At 37.9% G+C, this 26,041-nt stretch overlaps 1 protein-coding gene across 10 annotated transcripts in view; it reads left to right on the top strand.

Moving 5' to 3' along the window:
• ARHGAP12 (Rho GTPase activating protein 12) overlaps positions 1 to 26,041 on the top strand; it is a 79,126-nt gene that overhangs the window by 10,907 nt on the left and 42,178 nt on the right. For 9 of the 10 annotated variants that reach the window (XR_011048529.1, XM_068404954.1, XM_068404957.1 and 6 more), the window contains one exon: positions 23,167 to 23,430. The exons of the other annotated variant lie outside the window; for it this stretch is intronic. Coding sequence is in view for 8 of the 9 variants with exons in the window: in XM_068404954.1 (XP_068261055.1) it covers positions 23,167 to 23,430 (264 nt within the window). In the remaining variant the exon portion in view is untranslated. The remainder of the gene's footprint in view (positions 1 to 23,166; positions 23,431 to 26,041) is intronic. 10 annotated transcript variants of the gene reach the window in all.

Below are 26,041 nucleotides of genomic sequence, written 5' to 3'. Positions count from 1 at the left end.
TCAGACTGCCTTGTTGGTCAAACATTAAGCCTCTAAAATAAATGGCTATTACTGGTTTTGTGGTGCCCAGAATTAATTTGCTTCTATTATAAGGAATCTCATGTTATTTTTTATTTCATTCATTTGCCCAAGGAATAAATAATTTGACAGTATGAAGGAAGCATGCTATATACAAGAGGTTTTTTTCTTAATGAAACTGAGCATGTTAGCAGATTCATGGTGGCATGTATAATGTAATACTTTGAATTACATTTTAAGTACCATATTTTTAATCTCCTAACTCCTTAATATCAGCATTTGTTATTCTAATGATGTTAAATGTTGAAATATACCCATTATAATGAGGTGAAGAATAACTTTAAATGACAAGGAACTAAAAGCTTTATAATTTAAGGAATTTTGTAAAACATTAAAACAATTTTTTTTTTTCGTACTGCCAGTAACTGCTGCTAGAACTTTGTAAACAGCTTGAAATTTTTTCAAAGTAGCATCAGTAACTCTGAACATTGTCTGTCCTGGCTTTTTTTTTTTTTTCCCTACCCAGTGACAACAGGTCTGTATAGTTTCACTGTACAGTGGTGCTGTTTGTGATCAGCTCTGTCTCAGTATTTTTAATAGGTAAGTCAGCTACCAGATAGTTGTCCCTCTCGATCAGAGTGAGTAATTCTGGATTTAAGTGCCCTAGAACAAGAAGGAGCTGTGTCCAGCTAACACTGCCTGCAGCCTATGTGCTCTTCTGAACTTCCCTGCTGCAAATCGTCTTGACCTTCTCTTAAAAAAACCAACCAACCAAACAAGCACAAGTATTATCTGGGTGAGGCAGTTGTCGAAAAATCATAACCTGTGGGACAAGTTGGTTTTAGTTAACTGACTTGTTCTAATACTGGTGCCTGAATGCTCAGCTGAGTAAGCTACAGATCTACTTGGTACATGCGGTTTTGTGTTGTGCTTTCAGAATTGAAGCAAACATCTAGAGCGCTGTTAAAATTCTGCAAATGCTGACAGTCTTGTGACTTTTCACCCCTATTTACCTTAATTTCATGCAGAAAATGATAAAGTGGAACTTCCAAGGCATCAGCTTACATTAATAAACCTGTGCCTTTCGTCCAGGCAGAACTACTTACTATCTCAAGAGAAGCTTAAGCTGTGGTGCTTAAGGAATAACAGTTGTGATATGGAATTGATTTTTCTTTTTTTTAATCTAGAAAAGTATAATTTCTAGTGTTCAGTGTGAATTTTGGTACCTGCTCTCCCACTTGCCTATTCTTTCTTTTGAAGTAGTACAAAATACCACCCTCGGCAGGGGTGAGGGCAGAATCTTTACGGATGGTGGGGTACGTCCTTAAACAGAAAAGCAGCCCTAGGAGGAGGAGTGGGTGTTTTGTCTGACTGCTGCCTAAACTGAAAGCAGCTGGAGATACCAGCGACTTGCTTGTTCTCCGTTGGCAGTGCTTCTGTCGGGAACCTCCAGACATAGAACAAACTTAAATTATTTTGTAATAAACAAAAACCCATTTGAGAATTTGATTATGTCTTGTTCTTGCACATAACTGAATATAAACAATTGCATTTGGTATGTCTTTACCTAGTTACTCTCTAGGCAGTTGTTTAATATTGCAGTGCTTGCCTATGGAATAAACGTGCTGTTATTTTGTAGAATTCTAAAGAAAGTATCAGTTGTTTCACAACAGTGTGACAAAACGGTAGGGAACGTATGACTCGGTAGAATAAAATGCAGAACACTTCTTTTTTTTTTTAGGCAGCTCTCTCTGGAATAGTAGACATTTGTGCTTAAAAAAAGGAAAGTAAAATCTATGCGTATCTAGTACACAAACAGCTGATATTTCTCTGACGTGCCTTGCCAGATACGTTTGATTTAAAAACGATAGAGAGCAATGGGTTTTGCCTTATGTGGAGTTTGTTCTGATGCTAAAGGACAACACTTTTGGACAAAACAATCTTTCAGGATAGTAAGAACTGAAGATTTGCAAAAGACTTTTGTGATGGTGAGTAATTGGGCAACATAGTGTTAGATTACATTTATCAATTTTGAATTTAGTCTATCTTAATATGGCTTCTGAGCTAGTTCTTGGGAAAGACAGTAACTTTATAGTAGTCTGTTTTATGAAAGCGATAGGTTAGTGCAGAGAAGCAAGCAAGCAAGCATAGAGAATGTCAGTAGTAGGAAACAGAACAAAACAAAAATGCAGAACTCTAATTCCATTATGTTTCTGTATTTTAAATAGTGTGCACTTGCCAGCCTCTCATCTTGGAAAGGGAATAATAGTGCTGAAAATAGCATAGAAGAGGTGAGAAGTATGAGCAGAGACGTGAAATAGCTCCTTTGTGAAAGCTTTGCAAAAACCTTACATGCTAGTGGGTGCGCTTTCAGAACTGCATACAGAGGACTCCTGATTTATTTAGTTGGCATTGTAATTATTGATGCTGAAATGGCTGAGAAATTGTTGAGAACTAAAGCAACCTTAGTTTTTTTCCCCCTCTTTCAACAGTTTTTATCTGATTGTCCTGTCTTTTCTTTTGTAACTCTTTTGATAGAGACTTAGATCTTGTGTACAATGATGCTCTGAAGACTGGCATGGGTGTTTAGAGTCTATATTTCAATTAATTCTACTTCTCTGTCTGATAAAAGTTTTGTAAATGTAAGCTAAAAGTTGAGGAGCTGTCTGACTGAATTGAGGTTACTGCTTATGCTGGGTTTTGATGTTACATTATCTGGCTTCAACTTCTGTTTGTAATCAAGTTCATCGTTAGAACTTACTGGCTCCTATCTTAAATCTGAAATTACATATTACGTTTTGAATTTAATTAACATAGTTTTAATTGTTCCCTTTTTTTAATGGTTTGCCTGGGGCTTCTGGATCATCTTTGGATCATCCAGTTAAATTAAGTAGCTTCCCTGTGTTCAGTTTAAACACAGGACTGAAAGAGCAGAATTCAGTGTATGTGTTCTGGTGATGTCTAGCGTATGCAGTTGCCATCTTTCTCTTGCTTTCGTGGATTATCATTCAGTTAAATCGCTTTGCTGCTCTAGTCGCCACCTGGCTCTGCAAATTTTTATTGCCATTACAGCACTGAGGTGGAGTGGTGCTGCTTAAGCAGTGTTGTGATCAAGTATGTCAATAGCCCATACATACTCCTTTATTGCAACTTGAATAGCCATAAATAGTTTAGTGCAAAGTCTGCAAATCTGATGGGTTGGAGGACACACTTGCCTTTTTAGTGTCATTGATGTGATGGAACTTCTGCAACAAATGTACTAATTTAAAGAAATATTCTAATAATACATTATGACTGATACAAATACTGTTAACAAACTTTCTGGACTCTCAACTGGTTATTCAACATACCTAATAGTGTTGTATACACATTTATTTTCTTGAGAGATTGCCAGGATATTATTTAGAAATGATTCATGCTACAACAGAAAGTTCATACCATGTTGCACATGACCATTGTTTGTTCTTTAAGTATTTAGAAGAACCTTTATCCTGTGGTAAAGTGTTGTAACACTAAATATGAGGTTCTTGAGCAACTTTGATTTGACTGCTTTTACTGTTGAAATTGAATAAAGGTGCTTTTCCTCCCCTGCTGACGATCTGTCAACAAACTTGGCACTATCCGTATCAATTCCTGGTTATCTGCATCCAATTCAAAGAGCTAATAGATGGCTGTCATGCATAACTGCATTGTGCTTTAGACACAGGGGACTGTATATGTGTGTATGTATATACATATATTCTATATATGTATATATAAAGATATAAAAAAATCAGGGGCCACTGTTGTGTTTCTTGATAGCACTTTGGTCTTGATTTGCACCTCATACAGTGCAACTACCAACTTTAAACTCCTTCAAAAAAACCTTCGTGAGCTGTACTCATCAGTATTGTCCTTTTTTTTTTTTTTTTTTTAATCCTCTGAATAAGTCCATTTGTCCTGTCTGTGACTTTGTACTTATCCTTCCTCACAGGTGCTGCACACAACTTTTAATGGCATCTTCATGCTACCCTAAGGCCCCGTGCTTTTCATACGCAAGCTGTGCCGGAGGACTTCATCGCTTCCTCCCAGGCGTGCTTTTCGCAGCGGGGCTCTGTGGCTGCCCTGCTTTAGGCAGGGAGCTGGAGCCTGAGCTCCCCAGAGAAGAAGCAATGTGGCCAGGCCAGTGGCCCAGCTGTCACCAGCATTGTCCCCTGACCCTTTGCTCATCGCTCATTCACTCCCTGAGCTGAGCCACTGCGCTTGTGCCCGTGACAGATCCTAATGTGTCACCCGCCCCAGCCTTTGCAGTAACAAGCTACAGCCTTCAGCTTTACTTGCTTTCCTTCCTCTTGCATTTGCCAACCTGGAGGGTTGTGTTCTTCATGTGACTGCCTGAGAAGAGAGGACATTTGGGGCGAGGGAAGTAAAACTTCAGAGATATTTTTTTCTTGTTATTCTTCCATGCGCTTCTCACAAGGGCAGACCTGTCTCAGTTCCTTCTCTTCCCAACTCTGAGAGCACTTGTTCCTATAGCAGGTTGTGGGTTGTGATGCACCAAGGTGTAAATTTGCCTTTAAGTTTGTTTACTTTACAGTTAACTGTATGTATAAAAACTGTATTGCATCCCTTTTTGCTTTTTCCTAGTTCATAAGTTGCTATTGTAACCATCAGTTGAGCAAAACTTGGATGTGCTTGTGCTTGATTTTTTTTTTTTTCTCTTATGGAAAACCAGAAAAACCCAAATCCCAAGTGCTTTGCTAAAATCTAGCTCTAAACTCTTTTATTCTTCTTTTCTTGCTTTGTAGAGCTCTAAAGCCTCAGCAGATTTTGTCCAGACTCACAGTGTGATGATACTGTTACAGCATTTGTGAGGGCTGGAAGACAGAGTGCTTTCTAGCTGCTGCATGCCTTTGGCATGCTGTTTATTAAAACAAGTAAAGAGAACATTGTGGGGTAAGATGTTACACTGACAATTTCTTTGCAGTTGATTTTCTGAGGATTTAGTTTTTGACTGTGGCTTGAAGGGCTGTATTTAAATATTGTGTCCATAGGTGGTCTCAGGAGTTCCATACGCTTATCCTGCTCTCATTTCATCTTCTTGCAGTACCTCCTTACTGTCTGTCCAGAAACTGCTGCTTTGCTTCACCACGTATTATGTTAAACTGTGATTTGAGCACTGAGGACCAGTCTTCTTGCGTTGTCCTTGGTATGGTTGGATCCGGGCTTGAGTGCAGCCTTAGAATTGTTGTAAAGTAAATAAAATTCCACAAATACTAAATATTTTTATTTCTTCTTGACTGTCATCTGAAAAAATTGCTGGTTTAATATCTAATTTTGTTGAAGTAAAGTGGCAGTTGCAGACCAACTTTATTTTAACTTCTGTTTTAATATCGTAACCAAAATTAAGTGACAAAAGTATACTTTTTTTACGCTGGATACCGAATTGCAGAAATAGCTGTCCTTAAAAATGAAAGAAATTCTTGCTAGTGTAAGAAAAATAAAGGGGAAGAAAGAGTGCAGAAATGCATGGCTGAGTGTTTCATGCTTTCTGCCCTGAAACTGGGTGCCAACAAACTGCAAGTAGAGAGACACAGACTAAGAAATGCAGTCAAAGGACAAATATGTCTATTTTTAGTTGTAGAGGGGGGGGGAAAAGATGCAACCTGGTTGAGATTCCCATGAGAATTTCATTGCTTTGCTTATATCTGCTGTAAGCAGTATGTCTAGCCTATTGCTGAATATTTCTGGGATTTTGAGATAGTCTTTAACAGTACAATTGTGTACTTGCCTTTAGCATTTACAAAATACCTCAAAGTGATCTTAAAAAAATTGTAACTTCTTGAAGTTAGGCAGGGTGGGTTGGATGTATTTCTAAAAATATTCATCCTACTATTCGATACACTTTTGAAAAACTCAATCGCGATGCTTAAGTCAGAGTGATTGTAGACTATTCTAGCTCAGTTAAAAGTTGAGAATTAAAAAATCTTAGAAGCACCATGGCATAATGACTAACAGGCTTTTTTTTTTTTTGTGTCGTCTTGAACAGCTACTAAAGGAAATATTCCTACTTTGCTCAAGTTTTGAAATAACTCTTATATAAATCTGCCAGCTGCTAACACTTACTTTGTTTGTCCTGTTATGTCTTTTAAGGCAGAATTTTAAACTGAAGTCTTGACATAAACTGTTATATCTATGTCTTGTCTGGCATGAGACTTGGCTTTCTACTTTATCCTTCATTACCAGAAAGAAAAGAATTATGCATGATGTAATAGTAGATGTTCTTTGTCTTAAGTCATTAAAATACCTGAGTTTGAGGGAGTTCAAGCGGCCCTAACAAAACTTGAAAGTTTTGATTGTGTGCTGGAGCACGTGTATTGTGGAGGCAGTGTCTTCTGTATTTTCTGTATCTAACATTTTGTCTTAATTCTTCATCTCTCTCTCCTCTCTAATATAAATGATGGATGCTTATACATGTGGGATTTTTATGGTTTATTTGGAAACTTCAACATGCAAACTAAACAGCTGAGTAGGTATGTATACTGGAGGTGACAGTACATAAACAGACAGCTTCTGGTCCTGTTAAGAGCCCAACTTGTAATGGGAATTTAATTTTAAAATGCTTTTTCAGTGGAGCTGTGAACTTAATTTCTGTAAGTGCCAAAATCAGAAGTATTTTTCCTGGTCAGAGGGGTTTTAAGCACAAAACACATCTAAAGTACTGGAAAAAAAAGAAATATATTCATTTTAATGCCAAACATTTTTTTCCTCTTTTGCTCTTTGCCTTAAGGTTTGTTTGCTTCAGTCAGGCTGGTGAATGTCCCATTCCAAGGTACTGGGAGACAGTAAGGATGTCAAAAAAATGCAGCATCCTGATATACCAAAGACTCCTTTGAAAATTAAATTGCAATCTCTGATATCAGTTGTATAGTGACTTAGTGTTGCACCTTGTACAAAATCTTGTTGTCTGTCATGGAACCCACTAACTACATTCAGCGTTACACAGTAAACGTGAGAGAATACTGGATCTGAATACAGATTTAGTAACGGAGAATCCAGTACAGGGAGTGGTGTTTTTTTATAGGCAGGAAAGTCTAAATCTGTTCACTGTGGGTTGAAACCTGCCAGGTGAAAATGAGTTTTGATGTTAAAATAGTGAAATTTTAGATCATCTGTTTTAATAAAGGAGCTAAATGAATAAGTGGGAGCTTAACATCTAATTACAATTTAACCATTTAAAAGATTACTGTTAGTTGAAATTACATTTATGTATGTGAAAAATTATGATTAGTGTGTGAAAATGGCTTTTGTATCATCTGTAAGCTTCAGTGATGCTTGAGGGAATGTTTATGTGGAGAAAGAAGCCTATGGAAACAAGCTATCAAAAACATATCAAACAGCTGCTTGTTCCAAATACTTTTCAAGTTGGACAAGCTTTTCATATTAATTTATTATGCTAAGCATCTCAATAAAGGCATACTCTATGACAAGAGGGACTTCTTAAAATTGATATTTGTAATTTCTTGCCGCTACTAGATTGATTGTGTTGATAAGCCAGTATGGCCAAAAGCTCTGTAGTGCCTTGGCAAAAGGTGGCATAAAACTTCAGTTCCTGCTCAATATAGGTGATGCTATATGCTAAAATGTGAAGCATGCCCACGTATTTTGGCAGTTTAACATCTTCCCGTAGCTCTTGTCCTGCCTTTCTCTGAAAGGAATGATGGCTGCCAGGCTCATTGTACTTTGAGGCTTCGTTGTAGGTTTTATGATCGCTGTACTGCGCCATCCCAGACTATTTGCACATCCTCTAATCCCCTGTTTCAATGGCAATCTAAAAAGCACAGCTATTAATACTTCCAGTAAGTGTTATTTAGAAGATCGAGGTAATCACCCTATATACTTGATTGACACTCTTGTGATGACAAAAGCCTTGGGAGCAATGTTAGCCTAAAGCCTATTCAGGTATTTAAAGTTTCCCCAATAAGCTTTATATTTTTAATAAAGCTGTTGTACTAGATGTGGCTGAACAGCAAAGTCTTAACAGTCATCAAGCAGAATAAGCTCTGTTTATTGACACCAGTGTTGCAGAAAGCTCTCTGGGCAGCTGGCTGATCAGCTTGCAGCACTGTTACTTCACAGACCTTCGTGGAACCTGGAGCTCCTACAATGCCTGCTGCTGCCCGTAATTCACCTTTTTAGAGAAGCTCAGTGGAAATGTCTCTAGAAAATGGCATAGAAAGCAATGGCAAAGGATTCTTGTGGAAACTTGTGTACAATGATTTTAAATATATTGAAAACCTTGTTTTTCTATCTGCTTTATTCATGGCAAATTATTTTTTCCAGAAATGGTGAGGCTTTAAATGTCACTTGTTTGTGATACTCTACTTTAGCTAAAATCATCAAACAAACGCACCAGACATCTAAAGGTGCATCATTTACTGATGACCATAGTAGAAAAATAACATACCCTTTGCCCTAGTATATATTTTTCTTGAAGACTCCCAGAAAGTTCGGCTTCCATTCAACCTGGGTTTTCTGCAGCTGAACAGCTGCTTTCTGTCAGCTTTCAAGAACAGCTTTACGTGCTGAGCTTTCCTGAATACTTCAGCGTAGAGATTTTTAATGCATACATGTCTTTAAAAGCATTTTTTTTCCAATAGCTTGGCAGATAGTGCTGCAATACTTTATTATACTTGTAGTTTCAATGCGAATGTTCTCTAAAGGCTGGTGGCTCCAGCTGATCCGCTGGATGCTGAGCACGGAGTTATAATTGAGCAGGGCAGGGGAGGGCCGCGTTTGCTGTAGCGAGGCTCCGCTTACTGCGGGTTGCTTAATCAGCGTGAAACTATTAGCAAATTCTTGCCATCTCAGCTATAATGTACTGCTAATAGGTTTGCTTGATTGCATAGGATAGTCAAAAAAGCCTGGAATGTTTTAGTAACTTTAAGTAGCATAAAATTCCTCTTAATGAAGTTTGACAGCATTTTCTAAACTCCCTCACACGGTATAACGAGTACCATAAAGGCATCGCTGTGTACTAAATGCTGCTAACTTATTTGTGTCTTTTCCTAATGAAAGTTTTCTTCCATGAAAGCTTTTGATGTAACTTTAAATTCTGATGTATTATATAAAATAGATTCCTGGCAGCAAAAGTGTCTGTATAATTAGTCCGCTTTAACATAGTCTCTTAATTTTGTCAAAGTTTTATATTTGTCAGAAGGCTTTGTGGGGGGGGGGGGGGGGAAAACAAACCAGCTTTTGTGAGTTTTTTTTAGTGGTGTTTGTTTTTTTTTTTTTAAGTTACCCCCCACCCCCAGTATTTTAGGACATGCTTTGTAATCTGGGGTACGCAATGCAGGGGGGTTAGTGTGGCCTCTTTCACTCAGACCATCAGCAGTAAGTTTCGGAGAGGGCTAGTGCCAGATACTGAATCTGACTTTTTCGTTTTCCTGTCTGCCTTTTGCTTTAGAGGCAGTATTTTTTTTTTTTTTTGCTTTCTTCTTCTAATGGCTCTTTGATAACATCTTCATTTCACTGCTAAATTGGAATGGATCACTGGTACCTAGGGATTGGGACAATTTTCATTTTTAGTTGTGAGCAAGGAAAAATGATGTTGCATGGCAGAAAGACAGTTCAATTATGTCAGTTTATTTTACTTTTAATAATTTGTGAATTTGTCTTCTAATCATGGGAGAAGTGGTACCGGACAGATTGCATGGGCTGTCTGTGTGGTGGGCAGGGATGTGGCGAAGAACACAGCTTCTTCTTTTTATTGCAGGGTCTGGGGCACTTACAGCTGCGTTCACTCATTTCTCTCCTACATCTGTGAGTCTTATCTCACTCCTGGAGCCAGACTTTGAGAGAGGTTTTTACAGTCTTAATCCAGCAGTGCTGCTCATGGTCAGAATGGCTCTAGTTTGAATTTAGTACCATACATGGGAAGACCAGATGCCATATTTATGACCAGTGCATCATTAGCAGACCCTGTCTGGATTGATATAACTGTGACAGCAGGCCTTTGGAGATGGAGCCTTTTCTTGAAATATCAAAATACTTGATTTCCCTCCCTTTTTATTTCTGGCAGGCTGTACCTCTTTGTTTCGGCTCTTCATAAGAGGTCTTTCATCTTGTGAAAACTTTGAAAAGGACCTGCAAACAAACAGAGGGATTTCTGTTAAACATTTAGTATTTTAGCATACACCTTTTTTTTTTTTTTTTTAAAAAAAAAAAAAAGTAAGTTTCTAGACCATGTGACACTGCCTTTAGGATAGACACACTATAGGCTGTATGCGCTGATGCTGTTTTGTGGTTCTTTCTCAATTACTGTAGCATACAGTCCACAGAATTTTTTTATCCTAATGGCCACACTGAAATTATATTTGAACTGCAAAAAATAGAACTAACTGCTTCTGAAAAGATCAGTATTGAAGTTTAGATTGCACTGCAGTTACTCAGAAGCTTAAAAAAGCCAAGCAAAAGCCCCAAAGCTCAGTTCATTTACTTTGCAACACCGCTGTTTTGTATTACAAAATGCAGCTTGTTTCATCATTTGCTTATTTGCAACTTCTCAGGGAAGACAAGTGACTTGAAGTTTCCTGTAAGTGCTGCAGCTGTGAAAGTGAACCGGAGGGAAATGGCAACAGGTCTCAGTAAAACTGCTTGTCATTCAACATGTGGGGTTTGCCATTGAACTTGCAATATTTTGGTTAGGTGGGGTTTTTTGGTTTTGTTGTTGTTGTTGTGTGGTTTTTTTGTTTTTTTTTGTTTTTTTGGCAAATTGTACATGGGAATTGACTTACCAGCTCCATTTCTGAGGGCTGTGAAGTGATAATTCATAGTCAAGAAAGAATAATTGAAGTATGAGCACTTCCAGTTGTCTGGCACATTTCAGGATATTGCTTTGGATGACTTAAATTCTGTGCTGCAAAGCTTTTTAGTATAGAGATGATTTTGCTGCCTTTGTGATCATCTTTGAACACAGAAGTGGGTTTGTCCATTGTTGAACTTGCCTGCTTTGAAAAATCTATCTATTAATCCAACAAAGTGTAGCATTGTGTGTGTTGTCCTGTCTGGTTTGTTTTGAGTCTTACTAATTTTTCAGGTTAACCATGTCAGTGAACAGGGCAGGAGCCACTACTGGGTTGATGTGACTGAGGGAATTCAGAAATCTGAGAAGCTTTATTCTCCAAAACTTATCTCTTGGATCTGTGGGAATGTCTGAAATTGGAAGCAGTGGAAACTTCTTGCTTTATCCATGTCAGTTTTGCTACAGGTTAAAGAAAATTGTCCTCAGCTTTTTTTTTGGGGGGGGGGGGGGGAGGATCTCCCCGTTCCTTACTGGTACATTTCTGAATGTTTTATAATTCTTCTAGGTTGTAAGTTATTGTAAGTGTTGACATACCCTGGAGGTTTGCAGAGGAAAGGAAAATATAGCATCTTTTTTTGCTTAAATTGATTAAGATATTCCCAGTGTACCTGACCCAGGTTTTCCTACTAAAAATTAATATTAATAATACATTTTTTCCTTAATTTTGCAAGAAGTCACTATAAGCACTCTGAACAATGTACTGTTCCTATTTTTCTTAAAGAAAAATAAAATAAAAATCGACAGACATAGCAGTCCAGCATAGCTAAGACAATTAGGCCTTTGCCTCACCACACTTTCCGTTTCATCTCATTTGATGACAACTGTGGCAGAAGTATCCCTTTTCTTTCTAATTCTGTAAGGTAATATATTGGATGCAGAGTAATAGGCATTTTTTTGTGCTTGTCCATGCAGACGGGTGATAGACCTTAAACATTGCCAGAATTGGTGAATGTGCCTCACTGGTAAGCGGGCAACTCACACCCTAGTCTGTGCAACAGCCGAGTTGTGCTTATTTTGCAGTTACCTTGGTTTACCTGTTGCCCAAGATAAGCTTTACTCGTTATGACTATCATCAAGTTTTATCTTGTAGGTGCATCAGCCATCTGTACAATACCTTTTTCTTGTGGTTGGAAGGGCTTGGGTGGCTGTGAGGAAAACATTTAATTTATATTGCATATATAAAGTATTGCATGTATTATATTTTATGTTAAAAAAACCCACTTTCTTCAGAGATCAGTTTTTTTCACTGCAAGTGGAGGACTTAAGCTAGTGAGCAAAATTGTATTTCTCTTATACTAATAGTGTGTTCTGTACCTTGAGGTGACAGGAAGGGCTGTCTTTATTCAGCTTAAAAACCTTTTGTTATCCTCTGTCTGAGCTACTTGGGGTACTTCTTTCTTCCTTTGGCATGAGGCCTCTTCTACTTCAGGTATGTTCTTTAATGCTTAGATCACTATGGCACTACATTGCTTGTTCTTATAGGTTGTTGATTTTTCTTGTGAAAAAACAAGGACTTAAGCCCAACATTTCAGTTGTGCACAGTTGTACAATAAAAGTTTCTTACTGTACATTTTCAATAGCTTGTTCCATTTGTTTCTAACTTCGAACGGAATGTGCTGCCTTCCAGGACGAGGGTTACAAATGTGTGAAGCTATACAAAACCTTGTGAGAGTAGTAAAAAGAGAGAAGAACCCCAATGTGGTTCTTTCTCACTGCATAGAGACAGAAGCAAGGATACCAAAAGTGCTATCGCAAGTTGTTGACTAACCTGCACTTAAACCTTCAAGGAAAGTTCCCTGTTTTCCTTATCAGGCTGTTGCAAGGTTTCATTCCTTGTACCTTGCTTCTCTCCATACATAAGTAACTTTTTTTATTTAGCCAGCTGTTTTTTTTCCTGTCCCTGGAAGAAATAGACAACTATTTACTTATTATTGTCTCTATAACTGATTTTGTTTTAGATGTTTGAAGATAATTCCTTCTCCCAGCCACCTTTGGCGTTCAATGATGCAGCTGAACCTCCCTAAGAGCTGACAGGTTCTGAAAGAGAAGGTCCTGCTCTCCTAAGTCAGTCACTTCAAAGGCATCTCTTACTGACCTTACAATGACCTGCAAACACCTAAAGGGTCTCAGTATGGAGGTTGTCTTTGTTTTGTTTTTAAAATCTCGATGGGGTTAATTTACTGCCATTCTAGTTTCTTCCATCAGCTTGCTGCAGGGCCACATCAGCTTCATGGCAGTGGAGGGAAAGGGAGATGGGATTACTCGCTCCTTTTGGTAGGGGGTGGCCAGTAGACTGGCTTAGCTGTGTCTTCAAACTGTATCAGTAGTCTTTTATTTTCTGAAATAAATAAATTTGTGTTTTTTCTTGTTTTCTAAACATTGCATTGTTGGCTGAGTCCTTTGAACTGTGCGCTTTCTTAATTTGGTGATGTGAACTGAATTAGCAAAAGCATTTGCTGAACCTTTGGTGTAAGCAGAAGTGTCAGTGTGGCTTCTGCCTTTCTGCACAAAGGAAATTCTTTGCTTGTGTGCATGGGGAGTTAGGGTAACTGACTCATATAAAACAGCAAATTACTTTCCTCTTGGCTTCCCTGTCTGCTAAGATGAGGAAACAGCTTTTTCCAAAAGGAAAAAGAGAAAAAAAAGATTTTATTTTTTCTTTTAATAGTAGATACTCTGATGTGTTAAAAAGGATAGCTGTTGAAAAATTTGCATGGAATTAGAAATATGGAAACAATCAGGACTTTGCATGTACAGACTCAAGAACAATTACATCTTGAGAGTCCTATTTCCCCAGCTTAGGTCTGTTTGTGTTAGAATATGAAAAAATTACTTCATAAACAGGTTTATTCATAATTTTCTAGACTTTGGGTGTATAATTTGATTTTTGGTTTGTAGAGCTACAGACCTAGCATGACAGTATGTAAAATGTGGTGCTTCAAATCATAACATTTTGAAATTGCATAGCCAGTCAGGATCCTAGAACGTACTTTCCAGGTGTTGCCCTCAGTGTATAAATTGGGCAGTATTGAAACTTGTTTCTCAGGTTTTTAATATAAAGTTTATGGAATTAGTGTAAATAGCTACACTGGCTGTTTTCTGAAGAGATTGTCTCTGTTTGTACCTGAGTGGGACATTCTGATCCAGGAAACTGCCCACTGGAGAGCTGGGCCACACGAGTAGCATGGTACTTTGGGAATAGTAGTTGCAAATAATAAACTTCGAGAAAGCATGGAGAAGCAGATGTGGAAGGTAGCAGCTGCCTACTAAACTGTGTGAAGTACAGCTGCCCGGCTGTTAAGGAGAGGATAGAGCTTACCGGTTGCACAACAGAATATATTCTTGTTAATATATTAGTAAGGTAAGCCAACAGATATTATTCTAATATCTGATTTCATACTATACCATGGCTGTTTCCTAGGCCAGTTAGTTTTATTATTCACTTGGATTTGCTGCCTTAATTTATTCCCATGACTGATTTCCAGTATACCAGTAAGTGTACTGATACATTAGGATTGCTCACACTGTTTGAATACTGATGATATTCTGCAGCTGCATATGTTACTAAAAACTTTTAAATGTTGCAGTTCATAAGCTCAATAAGATATTTTGAAATTTTTCTAACACCTAACAATGAAATACTAGCATGACAAATGCTTGCAGAATTTGCTGCCACAAGCAACATTTAGTGAAGCAGAGTTTCACACAAGTGAAATCTGCTTTTACAGCAGAGTAAAAGGACAACAGCTGTAAATTGTGTGGGAGTTCTGCATTTTCTTGTCAAGTGTTTGGAATTAAATACCCTTTCTGACAGAACACAGATTTGATGACTGCTGTGGTTTAGGACTGTCTCTTGCAAATTGTTCTTTATTAAAAAAAATCCAACCTTAATATTTGGAAAGTGAGCCATTAATATACACATATATAGTTTTTGAATTCTTAATGGCTCTGGCTTTTTCCTCCTCTTTCAAATAGTAGAATATTACAATTTGTGTCCTACTGAGTCATGGGTTTTTGGTAACTTGCATGGTAGTAGTTAGATTTCGATCTGGTTGACCAAATGGTACTCAAGCTATCTTTTAGGCTTTTGAGCTAGCTTCAGTAACTTTTGAGTAACTTGGGAATCTTATCGGAGGTGATGTTTACTTTCCCATCTGCACTTTCTATGGGTGTCTGGCTTTACACGGCTTTGTGTAAGCACTGGACCCTCAAAAGTACACTTAAATGCTATGGGATCTGTAGTTTTGAAAACGTGAAGTGTAGAAAAAAATTGCTATTCAGTTTGAAGTGACTTAAACTAATGGAAACTTTTTCTTGACCTCTAAGTTGTTGTGAGTTCAAATAACACCATTCCAAACCCCCAAGTATATTTCATAGGAGCTAACTTTTTAGATGTGCTGTGGTACTGTAATGGTGACAACATAGAAGTATTCCATGAAGATGTTAGTAATCTGTCTTAAAATTACTTTAACCTCTCTGAGGCAAATGAGATGTACAGCTATACGTTAAATAAGTTAAAACAGTAAATGGCTTGTTAAGTGAGGGCTCTCCAGTACTCCTGAAACTTCAAGAGGTTATTCTGCTGCACTTGCCGTTCTGCTGTAAGGCTTCTAAAACAATTGATGAACTTGTCGTGCTCTTGTGGTCCTGCTCTTCCAAAAAGCAGTAGCTGATGGCGTATTACAGGACGGTCTTCCACTGGAAGAATGCAAGTTAGGTTTTTCTGGTGTTTTTTCTTAGTGTACTTAGTTTTTATAAAAAATAAACCTTGAGAGACATCACAAATGATTCCCAACAGCTTTATTCTTCACAAATCTGCATTCAAACATGTACTGTGAGTTCCCCAGAGGTCAAGAACTGACAGCAGTTAAACTAAAATGCAGAATGAATTTGGTGTTTCTACTAGTGTTGTTGAAATATCTTTACTACAGAACCAATTTGGTACCACTTTCATGAAGGTGGGAGGAAAAATAAATGTGTAAATTTGCTACTGCATGGCATGTCCATGTTGTTAATGATGCTGGCTAAATTTCTGAAATAGGTTACAGATACTACATTATGTCTGTTGAAAGTATGAGTGTTTTATGTGGTGAAGTGGACAGAGCAAAAAAGGAGAGAAGGAAATTTACTGGCTGACTTTTCAATGTGATAAATTTGGCCACTCTTTTCTAATTAGGATAAGCTGTCTGTGTAAGCGTGTATGAAGTGTTTCATATGGTATTTAAATGTCCTACTATAGGAAAACCAGCTTTGTCTATATCCTTGGACAAAAGCTTTTTTATGGAAGGGAGAAGCTAGATTGTGAAAGTGGCAAAGCACAAGTACGGTGAACACTGTCATCTTTGTGCATGTTTTACAAAGGATCCCATTGTAAGATCTTACTCCCATTTTTAAAAGATTTGACATCACTGTTGCAATCCTTCGATCAATTGTATACTTTCTTTTATTGCTGTAAACTTCCTAAGTTCATATGTAATAGTTCTACTCACTGAGATGTTCATAAGTGGTATGAAAATGTGGATGGGGAATCTGTAGAGTGTACAGGAAAAAAAGGTTTTCCATCAGTTTTCTTTGATTAATCACTTATGATCTGGGAGCGTTGTCACTGGTACTCAGAGACGCAGCCCACGGCTCCCCTTTGTAGCAGGTCATGGTGTGCCAGAGAGCCCTCCTGCTGCCCCTGCTTTCCACTTCTCTTCCTAAGTGCTTGTGAATGTGACAAAGCCACCTCTGGGCTTGCCTTGCTGCAGGATTTTTGCAGTACAATTTAATGAATCATGGTCTTGAGCATGAAAATAATTTAAGTCACTTCTTTTGGGCTACCAAGAAGAGGGAATGTATTTAGTTTTAGAGGCTTTTTGCTATGCATCTGGATTATTATTTTTTTTTTAATTGATAAGACATTGCATATCACCAGAGAAAGATTTATATTTTCAGCAACTTTGGGAATTTTTTTTGTATTATGGGAGAGCTGAAGCAGAAGGGAACTTAAATGGCTCAAATAACACAAGCGCATTTCTGGCAGAACACGACGTCCTATGTACTAAGACTCTTTGTTTCATAATCTAGTTTCATAAAACAAAATATTAATAGATGTATTTATATTAAAAAGAATTGTATGTAAATATTTCCAGAGATAGAAGACAGTAATAGCTTAGCCTGTAATTCAGTGTAAGCAAAATGCAAAATTGCGTAAACGATAGAGCTAGTGAAAGGAAATCAGATGCTTAATTTCACTGTTCTCAATCTGATGGAAAGTTACTGGCTAGCCATTTAAAAAAATGCTAGAGAGTAGCTGCTTAATTTTTAAATGGGACATTTTAAACATTTAACTATTGGATGACCTTTACTAGGCAAATATATTTGAATTTTTTGTACGGGATGATTTTAATTCTGCATTGCTTTGCAATGTCATTTATTTTTTCTTATCACTTTATAATGGCAAATCAACTGAACATGAGAACTTCAATACAGTACTACTATACCTTGTCTGAAATTTATAGTCAGCTATTAACAGGCTTATAATATGTACTGTAATCTTTTTTGTGTTCCTTGAACTTACGGAGTGAATTATCCAGTTAAGGTTGGAGAAGGTTAGTGCATAAAAAATTGTTGGGTTTCCATTTCAACTTGGCTTGTTAAATTAGTTTGCTGTCTTCACCTCTGAGGTAATAGTGGGCTTGCTGAAAAATCTCCCTCGTGGATTTTTGGGTATTACAATAAGTTTTAAATGTGCCTGAGTATGTTAGAAAGAAAGTAGGAGCCAGAACATGTTGGTAGAAATGTAAGCTCAGAGTAGAAAGAGGAAGGAGGAGATGAGCTAATTATTCCAGCTGAAGCTGTCACTTCATGAAAATGAAACTGTAGAGTTTTTGAGATGTCTTTTATGTCATTCCTGTTGAATAAAGCCGATATTGAAGTCCCAGGCCTTCCTAAAAGGACAGTGGCAATTCCCTGGCAAGAAGCTCCGTTGTTGAGGGAACTGGGATGCTTCATTCCCTGTCTGGAGATGCTGTGGGATGTTCCTGTTCTCCTTTCTTTGATTTGCTGCTGCAAAGAGCCAGTAGTCCCTCATTTTCCTTCAGCGTAATGGTGCTCTTTCAAATGAGTATAGACAATCTGTTGCTTGTAACTTCATGAACAGTATTAGGATGAGATTTACTTTTTTTTTTTAATTTTTTTTTCATTTTTAGCAACTAGTTTCAGCAATCTGAACGCTGCTACTGAAACGGAAGCTTTTAGTTTCAAGTTCATAACACTAAGAAAAGCTGCAAACAGGCACAGCTACTAAAGCAATTTATTTGTAAAGGAGGGAAAATCATGCGTGGTAGGTTATGTTTTTCAGGTTAGCGTTGCAGTTGTTCTTTAAGCAGTTGTTATGTTCTAGAAGTTTTTGTCTTGGTTTAAGTGCTGTAAAAGGAAAAAGGTAATTGCCAGTTTCAGGGAAACTTTGTTCTCTGTCTTTTAATTGCTGGCATTCTGGATGCAGTATGTTCTCATTGCATAAAAATAAACCAAAGGCATTATTAGGTGGTGGATAGGGAAGAGATCTGTAGTCCTTGTTTCTCCCGGAACTGCTGTCTTACCCTGTTGGAGTGCACCGAACCTCTTTTTTTTTTTTTTTTTTTTTTTTTTTTTTTTTTAGTATTTGCTTTAATTTTGAATGCTTAAACAAATACTGCCATCTGAAAAAGCCATTTGTGTAAGGTAACATTAAAATTTAAGGTATCCTCTGAGAAGCTGATATGCATTTTGTTAATAAAGTACCTTGTGAAGTATACCAAGTTTGCTTTTCATTGCACTGAGTTCAAGTGTTCAGAGGCGTGATAGTGTATCTGCGGCCTTTGTTGAAAATGTTGGCTGTTCATTCATGAATGATTAACAGGTTGTTTTATTTAAAGGCACGTATCTGCTTCTTACTGTGTCAGTATAAAAACTGTGTTCTGAAAAAGCTGTGTGTACTGCCCCTATTTGAAGAATGCTGTATGTTGATCCTGGAAACTTTGTCCTGCCTGCACGAAACACTCTTCCTTATCAATTTGCAAGAATTTGCTGCTAGCAGACTTTTCTGTGAGACTAAACTTAAATATGACAGATTTCTAAAGTATTAAAATACAGAGTGTTACTGAGATCAGGGGGAGGTCCTCTTATTCATAAAGTTGTGAAAGTGCTTAATGGGCTGTACAATTTTCATTTAAGTTGTAGCATCACGGAAGTGTTTCTGCTTTCTAAGTTTTCTTTATCACTTTTCTAGCAAGAGTCCTTCAGTGTTCTTAGGAGAAAGCAACATGAAAAAGTCTGAAATCCATATCAAATAGCAAATGAATGTTGAAATGTTTTGAGTATAAGGTATTTTGTGTGTGCGTGCCTGGGCATGTTGAAGGATGTGTTCTTGTGATTCTGATAGTGAGAAGACAAGGAGTCTCTTATGGTAGATTAATTCCATGTTTATGAGCATTTGGAGCTTGTTAGTGCAAAAATGAAGCTCAGGGAGTGAAGTTGTAGCTGGAATTCCTCATGTACATATAGAGCTGTTTAGTGTTCAGCATATATTTAAGTTTCCCTTAACTGTATATGTCTGGTTTTGAGAAAACAGCCATAGAAGTGGTCAGAAACTCCTTTGATTTAAGTAATGCTTTATTTATTCGGATTTATACGTAAGTAATGGGTTTGGTAAATGAAAGGAATACAGTTAAATGAATATGCTTTTTGGCTTGAATTTATTAAAGGTTTTTGCAGAACACAGCCTTGAACTTAAACCAGTCATCTGAAATGGAGCAGAGAGGTGGTGCAGGGCCCAGGAGCTCTGCAGGGCCATCTGGTGGGACCTGCCTCTGCAGGACTCTCCTTCCCAAGCTGCGGGGAGAGGATTGACCCTCCTGCCAACACTCGTGTAAAAAGAACACTAAAGTTCATTTCAGGATACTTTGAGCTTTCTAAAAGCTGTTTTTCTCGTCAATAAATGAGAAATTCTTCACAAAATCAGCTTTGATAAGGTTGGGTGCTGTTGAACTGAGCATTGTTGTAGGCACAGCAACATACCTTATTGCGTGGCTCAAGGTATGAGGAAGTATTATTGTATGCTACGTGGTTATTTAAAATAGTTCCTGATAAGTACGTCTTTGAGGGATACAACTTTCTTATGAGCTAAGCTGTGTGTTGCAGTTAGATTGATGGCTTTGCATTTTTTTGTGCTTTGCTGGAAGCAGTAACATACAGGGGCCTTTCAAAAGTCTTACAATTCTTGCCGAGAAATCTGTCAGAAGAGAGAGCAATAGGGAATGAAAGTAGCTAGAGGCTTGGTTGGCAGGACAGTTAGCTGTCTTGCTTTTTGTTCAGGTCAAAAGTTCTGTCTTTCCCTTGAAAACCAGAAATCGGTATATTGAGTCTGGAAGTACTAAGCATTCAGAAGAAAACCCCTCATGATGCTTTCATACCATGTCGTTGAAAACCTCTGAGCCACATTCCGGTGTGTTGCTTGAGAAGATGTTGTAAAAACTATACCAAGCATTCTGTGTCATAGGCTTTCTATTTGGAAAAAAAATTATTAATGCACAGAACTGTTCTTTTAATAATGGCGCTTCATTGTCTTCATTAAAACAAAAAAGCAACCGCAAATGCAGGCCAGACAGCAAAGCCTTCTTACTGTCTTCTGAGGAAGAGCAGTTTTAGGAGGATGCAAGTGTTGTGCAAGCCACCGGCCTCCCGCCGCAGCAGCCAGGGCGCTTGATGGTGCTGATTTTGCCACTTCCTTGAAATAGAGGAAGAACCTGAAGGCTTGTGTGTTCCCCGGTGCAGGTGTATGGTGCTGCTTCAAATGACAAGCCTGGTGGTTTAATGGCAGGGTGATTTATGTGGGAAATGCAGCTCTGCAGGCCGACTGGGAAATGAACGCAGAAACTGCGCTCTTGAATGAGGAGACCTCTGAGAGGCTTTGGGCAGCGCCTGGAAGCTGATCAAGGTTACTCTCCCACCATCCCGGGGAATTGAGGGTGGTTCCTGAAGACAATGGGGTGATGCTTCGTTTGTAGGAGCATTCTTCATGCTGTCAGTGTTCTCAAGACCAGCTTTACCAAAGGCAGCCATTCTACCCTCAAAAAAAAAAAAAAGGGGGGGGGGGGAATACTTGGATGGTAGAAAAATAGTCTTTTAGTCAAGTTTTGTAACAGATTTTTTTTTTTCCTTTGAATTAGGTAAAGGAGGATACTAATTGGTGTTGGCGCTCTGATTTTGCCAGTGCTGCAATTTTTTTTTTCTTTCCCTTGTGGTTTGCCTTAAACAGACTGTGCTTGCTGTATCTAGTAAGCTGTGTTTTCTCTTTTAAAGGCACACAAAGCAAGTCTATGCCTGTTTTAATCTCATTAAGTTCCTCTCTAGCTGTTTCCCCTTTTGGTGGTGGATATTGCCCCTATTTGGTTCTAGCTATGGTGCAATCAGTTTATATCTGATTGTGTGGTACGATATGCTGTTTTGCCTGACCAAACCCCGGTAATTTATAGTTAGATGTGGCCTAGATTAGCAGCTTATGATTTTAATGTTTAAAAGTACATTATAAAAGATCTTTTATGTAATGCAGTATGTTATTTTTTCCTGTGGAAGATGCTACAAGAGGCACAAGGACTTGCCTCCAGCAAAGCTTCTGAATTAAAACCAAGCAGGGGGAAGGGATGGTATAAATTATACAGTTCTTTCCTTTAGAGTGCCTAAGAAATGTGCCCTGAAATACAGATATGACAGAGCATTACCAGGGAACTGTTCAGTTTGGTTTAATAACAGGCTATTTTCACAATCTGATAATCACAGCTCTCGTGAAAACGCATGCTCTTATATTCTACATGGTGTGTTTTATATACTTTAAAAATTGAACATCTGAAAGCCACTTCATTGGCTTATTGAAAGTACTTGTGGTTTCAGTGAGTGCCATGGACTTTTAACCATGCTTTCTGCTGGCCTTCATGTTACCAAACTATTTATTAATGAGAAATTGTCATTAGTGTTTTGTTTTCTTATAGGTATTTGTTGTTCTACTTGTGTGCATGTATATGAATAAAATTAGGTAGGTAAGAATATCCACTTAATTTTTATAAGAAGAGAGTGGTACTCAGAACACTCGGCGATATTGCCTAAAATATTTTTAAATTGGCATGTGTTTGGAAAAGCACACAGGTAAACCATGCAGGTGTTTTTCAGAGTTTCTTAGTCACAACATTGAGCTTGTCTTTCCAACAGAACTGTCTGTTTAGAACTTGCTGAGAAGATAAAAGTGCTGCTTTACATTCACAATCATCTGTATTAGCAGTGAGAGGGAAAGGTTGGGGAACCATCTTTGCGTAACAAGTGGCATCTCAGAAATGCTACATTTTGTCTTGAACAAGATCACATTACTTACAGTTCCTGAGCAATACTTGAATCATAAAGCTGAGGTTTTCCAACAAGGCAAGCCTATAATTTTTTTGATGATGATGTGTGAGACCTAATTATGAGCTGTCATCTGGAGAAATGCTGAAAAATTGTTTCAGTATTAAATAAATATAGCTTGTGATATATTTGGACTTGATGATCTTAAAGGTCTTTTCCAACCAAAATGATTCTCTGATTCTATTTACCTTACAGTTAACAATCAAATGTTTTCATGCCCGAACATCTTGTGTCTGTCCTTTGTGCTTTTGTATTTAACAACAACAAAGGGAGTTTGTTGGTTTGTTTTACTACTGTAATATATTCTGATTTGTAAGGGAGCATTCTAAAATGCTGTAGGAAAGACATGGACCTGTTGGAGCGGGTCCAGAGGAGGGCAACAAAAATGATCAGAGGAATGGAGCACCTCCTACAAGGACTGGCTGAAAGAGTTGGGGTTGTTCAGCCTGAAGAAGAGAAGGTTCCAAGGAGGCCTTATTGTGGCCTTTCAATACTTAAAGGAGGCCTATAAGAAAGATGGGGCCAGACTTTCTAATAGCGCCTGTTGCGATAGGACAAGGGGTAATGGGTTTAATGGGTTTAAACTAAAAGAGAGTAGATTCAGACTAGATATAAGGAAGAAATCTTTTATGATGAGGGTGGTGAAACACTGAACAGGTTGCCCAGAGAGGTGGTAGATGTCCCATCCCTGGAAACATTCAAGGTCAGGTTGGATGGGGCTTTGAGCAACCTGATATAGTTGAAGATGTCCCTGCTCATTGCAGGGGGGTTGGACTAGATGACCTTTAAAGGTCCCTTCCAACCCAAACCATTCTATGATTCTATGATAAGCTGATTCTATAAAATTCATTTGCTCTTTAACAATACATTTCTTCTCTCAATAGCCAACTACTCCACCAAGCCAAGGGAGGCCTGATTCACCAGTTTATGCTAATTTACAAGAACTGAAAATATCTCAGTCTGCACTTCCACCACTACCTACAAGTGCTCCAGTCCAAATCAATGGGGAATGGGAAACGCATAAAGATACGACAGGACGCTGTTATTACTACAACAGAGGATCACAGGAACGAACCTGGAAACCACCGCGGTGGGCCCGAGATGCAAGCATTAATAAAGGGGATTCCCAGAGCCATGCAGATCATGAGGTAGTTCCTTCTGAGATCACAAGCAATGAGATTGTAATGCATATGAATGCTGTTTTGCTATAGAATTTGGTATCACTGAGTTTCGAGGTGTCCAGGAGTGTCTTCATTTGTCTTTTTGGTCATGTGTCTTGGAATGAAGTAGTAAACAATTTAGCTCTTCAGTTGCTTTTGTGTACAAGAATGTGTACATGATGGTATAAATTATACATTGTACTCTGTGTACAAGAATATTAAGTTGTAAAAATGCCTTACAGTCCCTCAGCAGGTATTGCAGCTTTTCTTTTAAAGGTAAAGGAAGACTATGATATTTTGAAACTAATAGGACTACAAATGACAGTAGAATAAGACTACCATCATAACTTCTCTGACATGGAGTGCGTTCTCTTTCTCGGTGTATTTGGCACATTTTTGGGAGAGAAGAGGATGGGGAAAAGGAGGGGGAGTGTGACAGTGCTTCTAGAAGCAGGATTTATGGGGATGAATTGAAAAAGGCAAGGGGAATTATTTATTTTTATCAGTATCAGTTAAATACACAGTAAAACAAAGGCGAGGACATACAGGTGTTTGCTGCTGCTTGGTTAATGCTGCGGCAGTAAATTTAATATGAGTTGTTTTTCTTATAGAGGAAAATATTTTCATAGAGAGGAATTAAGATGGATTTAGAGATTGAGATGGTTATAGAGAACTCCAAAGTTCTAGAGTCAAAACTAGACTTAATGGAGCTCCACAGGACCTTCTACCCATGTAAAAAATAGTGACATAGTTGAAGCTTCTATCAAATTAAAATACATTGATTTTTGTTTTTGTACTTAGATTTATACATACTATTAATAATTCTATATATTCTATGATGCTTTAAAAATGTTTGTTTATTTAAAAGGGGCACATGTGACTTCAAACTTGAATTTTATTTAATTCATTAATTCTTAAAGAGGTGGAATAATCATAGTGAATATAAAAAGCAAGTTTAGCTGCATAATTTGTTGCAGCATTTCATTTAACCATTTGCTTAGGAGATTTGAATTTACACACTCAACAGTGATTTCTGTGTGGAGCCTTAGACAGATGTAGAACAAACTAGGAGAAAGGGCAGTTAAAGGAGCAATATTTTGATATCAAATTGTGTTAAATTTGAGAAAATCCTTTTCTTCATTCTGTGGATGATATCCTAGAGATCTGAAGATGAACATTAAAATTACCATGTTGGAAACTTTGCCTAGCCAAGTGTCTAGGTCTAGGGGTAGCAAATGCTTATGGGGGAAGGAAATCTACCCCAGCTTTTAGCTGTTGGCCGTGGGAGCTTTTGTCTAGATTACATTCGGCCTATAAATGTATTCTGTAGATATATCAATGGATTTTTTTCATTATGCAGACTTTTTGCTTTTGCAAAACCTTTTGGCAAAGCTTTGCTGCAGATCTTGTTTAAGAGAGTTGAAGCTTACTGTGAAGTTATTTATGTTAAAAAATGATTTGGGATAAAATTTGAGGTGCAGATATGTTCTGTGCAGCCTGTTGCTAGGGAGAGTCAGACAGTGGTGTGTGTTTATCTGAACTGCGGTGGTTCAGATAAAGCAAAGGAATAGTTGGGAGATGTCTCTTACTATTTAAATGTGCTTAAAATAGTGCTCTTGTGTTCAAACAATACTTAGGTTAATCAGTTTCCTGACTGAGAGAAAAAGCAAACATTTATCAAGAAATCTTTCACTTTTATATACCCTTTTCAAGTATGCGTAGTTTAGGTGGATTTCCTCCTGAGCTATTACATTACCTAGTTTTAAAATTTAATTGTGGACTGCTCAAAAATTTTAGATTGCTGGAAGCCTTGTCGTACAAGTCTACCTCTGGGACGTTAGTGCCGGAAACAGGAGAGAAAGGAAAAAGGGACCCTTTCATTGCCTTTGGCAATGTCCTTCGTAGCAACCATGACATCCCCAGGCATTTGGACAGCCAAATTTTCTTGCAACATGCTGGTGGCAGCAACAGGTAAACTGGTGAAATGTTTGTGGCTGTCACTTTAATAGACCATCATCAGAGATACCAATTTCTAACTGGCTGTACTTTTGCCAGATAAGACTCTCTAGTCTGGATAAGGTGATTGCTTCTTTGAGTAGTAACTCTCCTTCTTCTAAGTGTAACTGATTTTCTGTTGTCATTGTTCTTCCTTCTTTTCATGGAAGGACTTCTAGTAATTGTTTCTCCCTCCCCATCTGCAAATGATTCCTCTGACTCTTACTTATGCCTCTGTACCACAACTTCAGCACGTGGTTGCATGTTCAGAAAGCTTGATTTTTAAAAAATTTTTTTATTGCCTGTAACTTATTTCAGCTCACTACTACTGTTTATTTGTGATGCTTGACATATCATAGATTGGCTGTGAGACAGTTATATCTATCAAGTTTTCAGTCTCTAAGACCAATGGAAGATGCATGTTTTGATTAATTTTTATCTAGGCACGTGTTTGTATTTTCAGTAGCACAAGTTCCTTAAATAATTTGTGTCCTCTCTGACTGGATTATTAAAGTTTGAGTCTAGGGAGATACATGTTGCAAGGTCATGTCAATCCACTTTCCAGCAGTCATATGTTGGTTTTGAAGCTGCCTTTTTTTTTTCT

Source organism: Nyctibius grandis, chromosome 7, assembly GCF_013368605.1.
Source record: "Nyctibius grandis isolate bNycGra1 chromosome 7, bNycGra1.pri, whole genome shotgun sequence".
NCBI lineage: Eukaryota > Metazoa > Chordata > Aves > Nyctibiiformes > Nyctibiidae > Nyctibius > Nyctibius grandis.
This window is presented reverse-complemented; position numbering and strand designations above follow the sequence as displayed.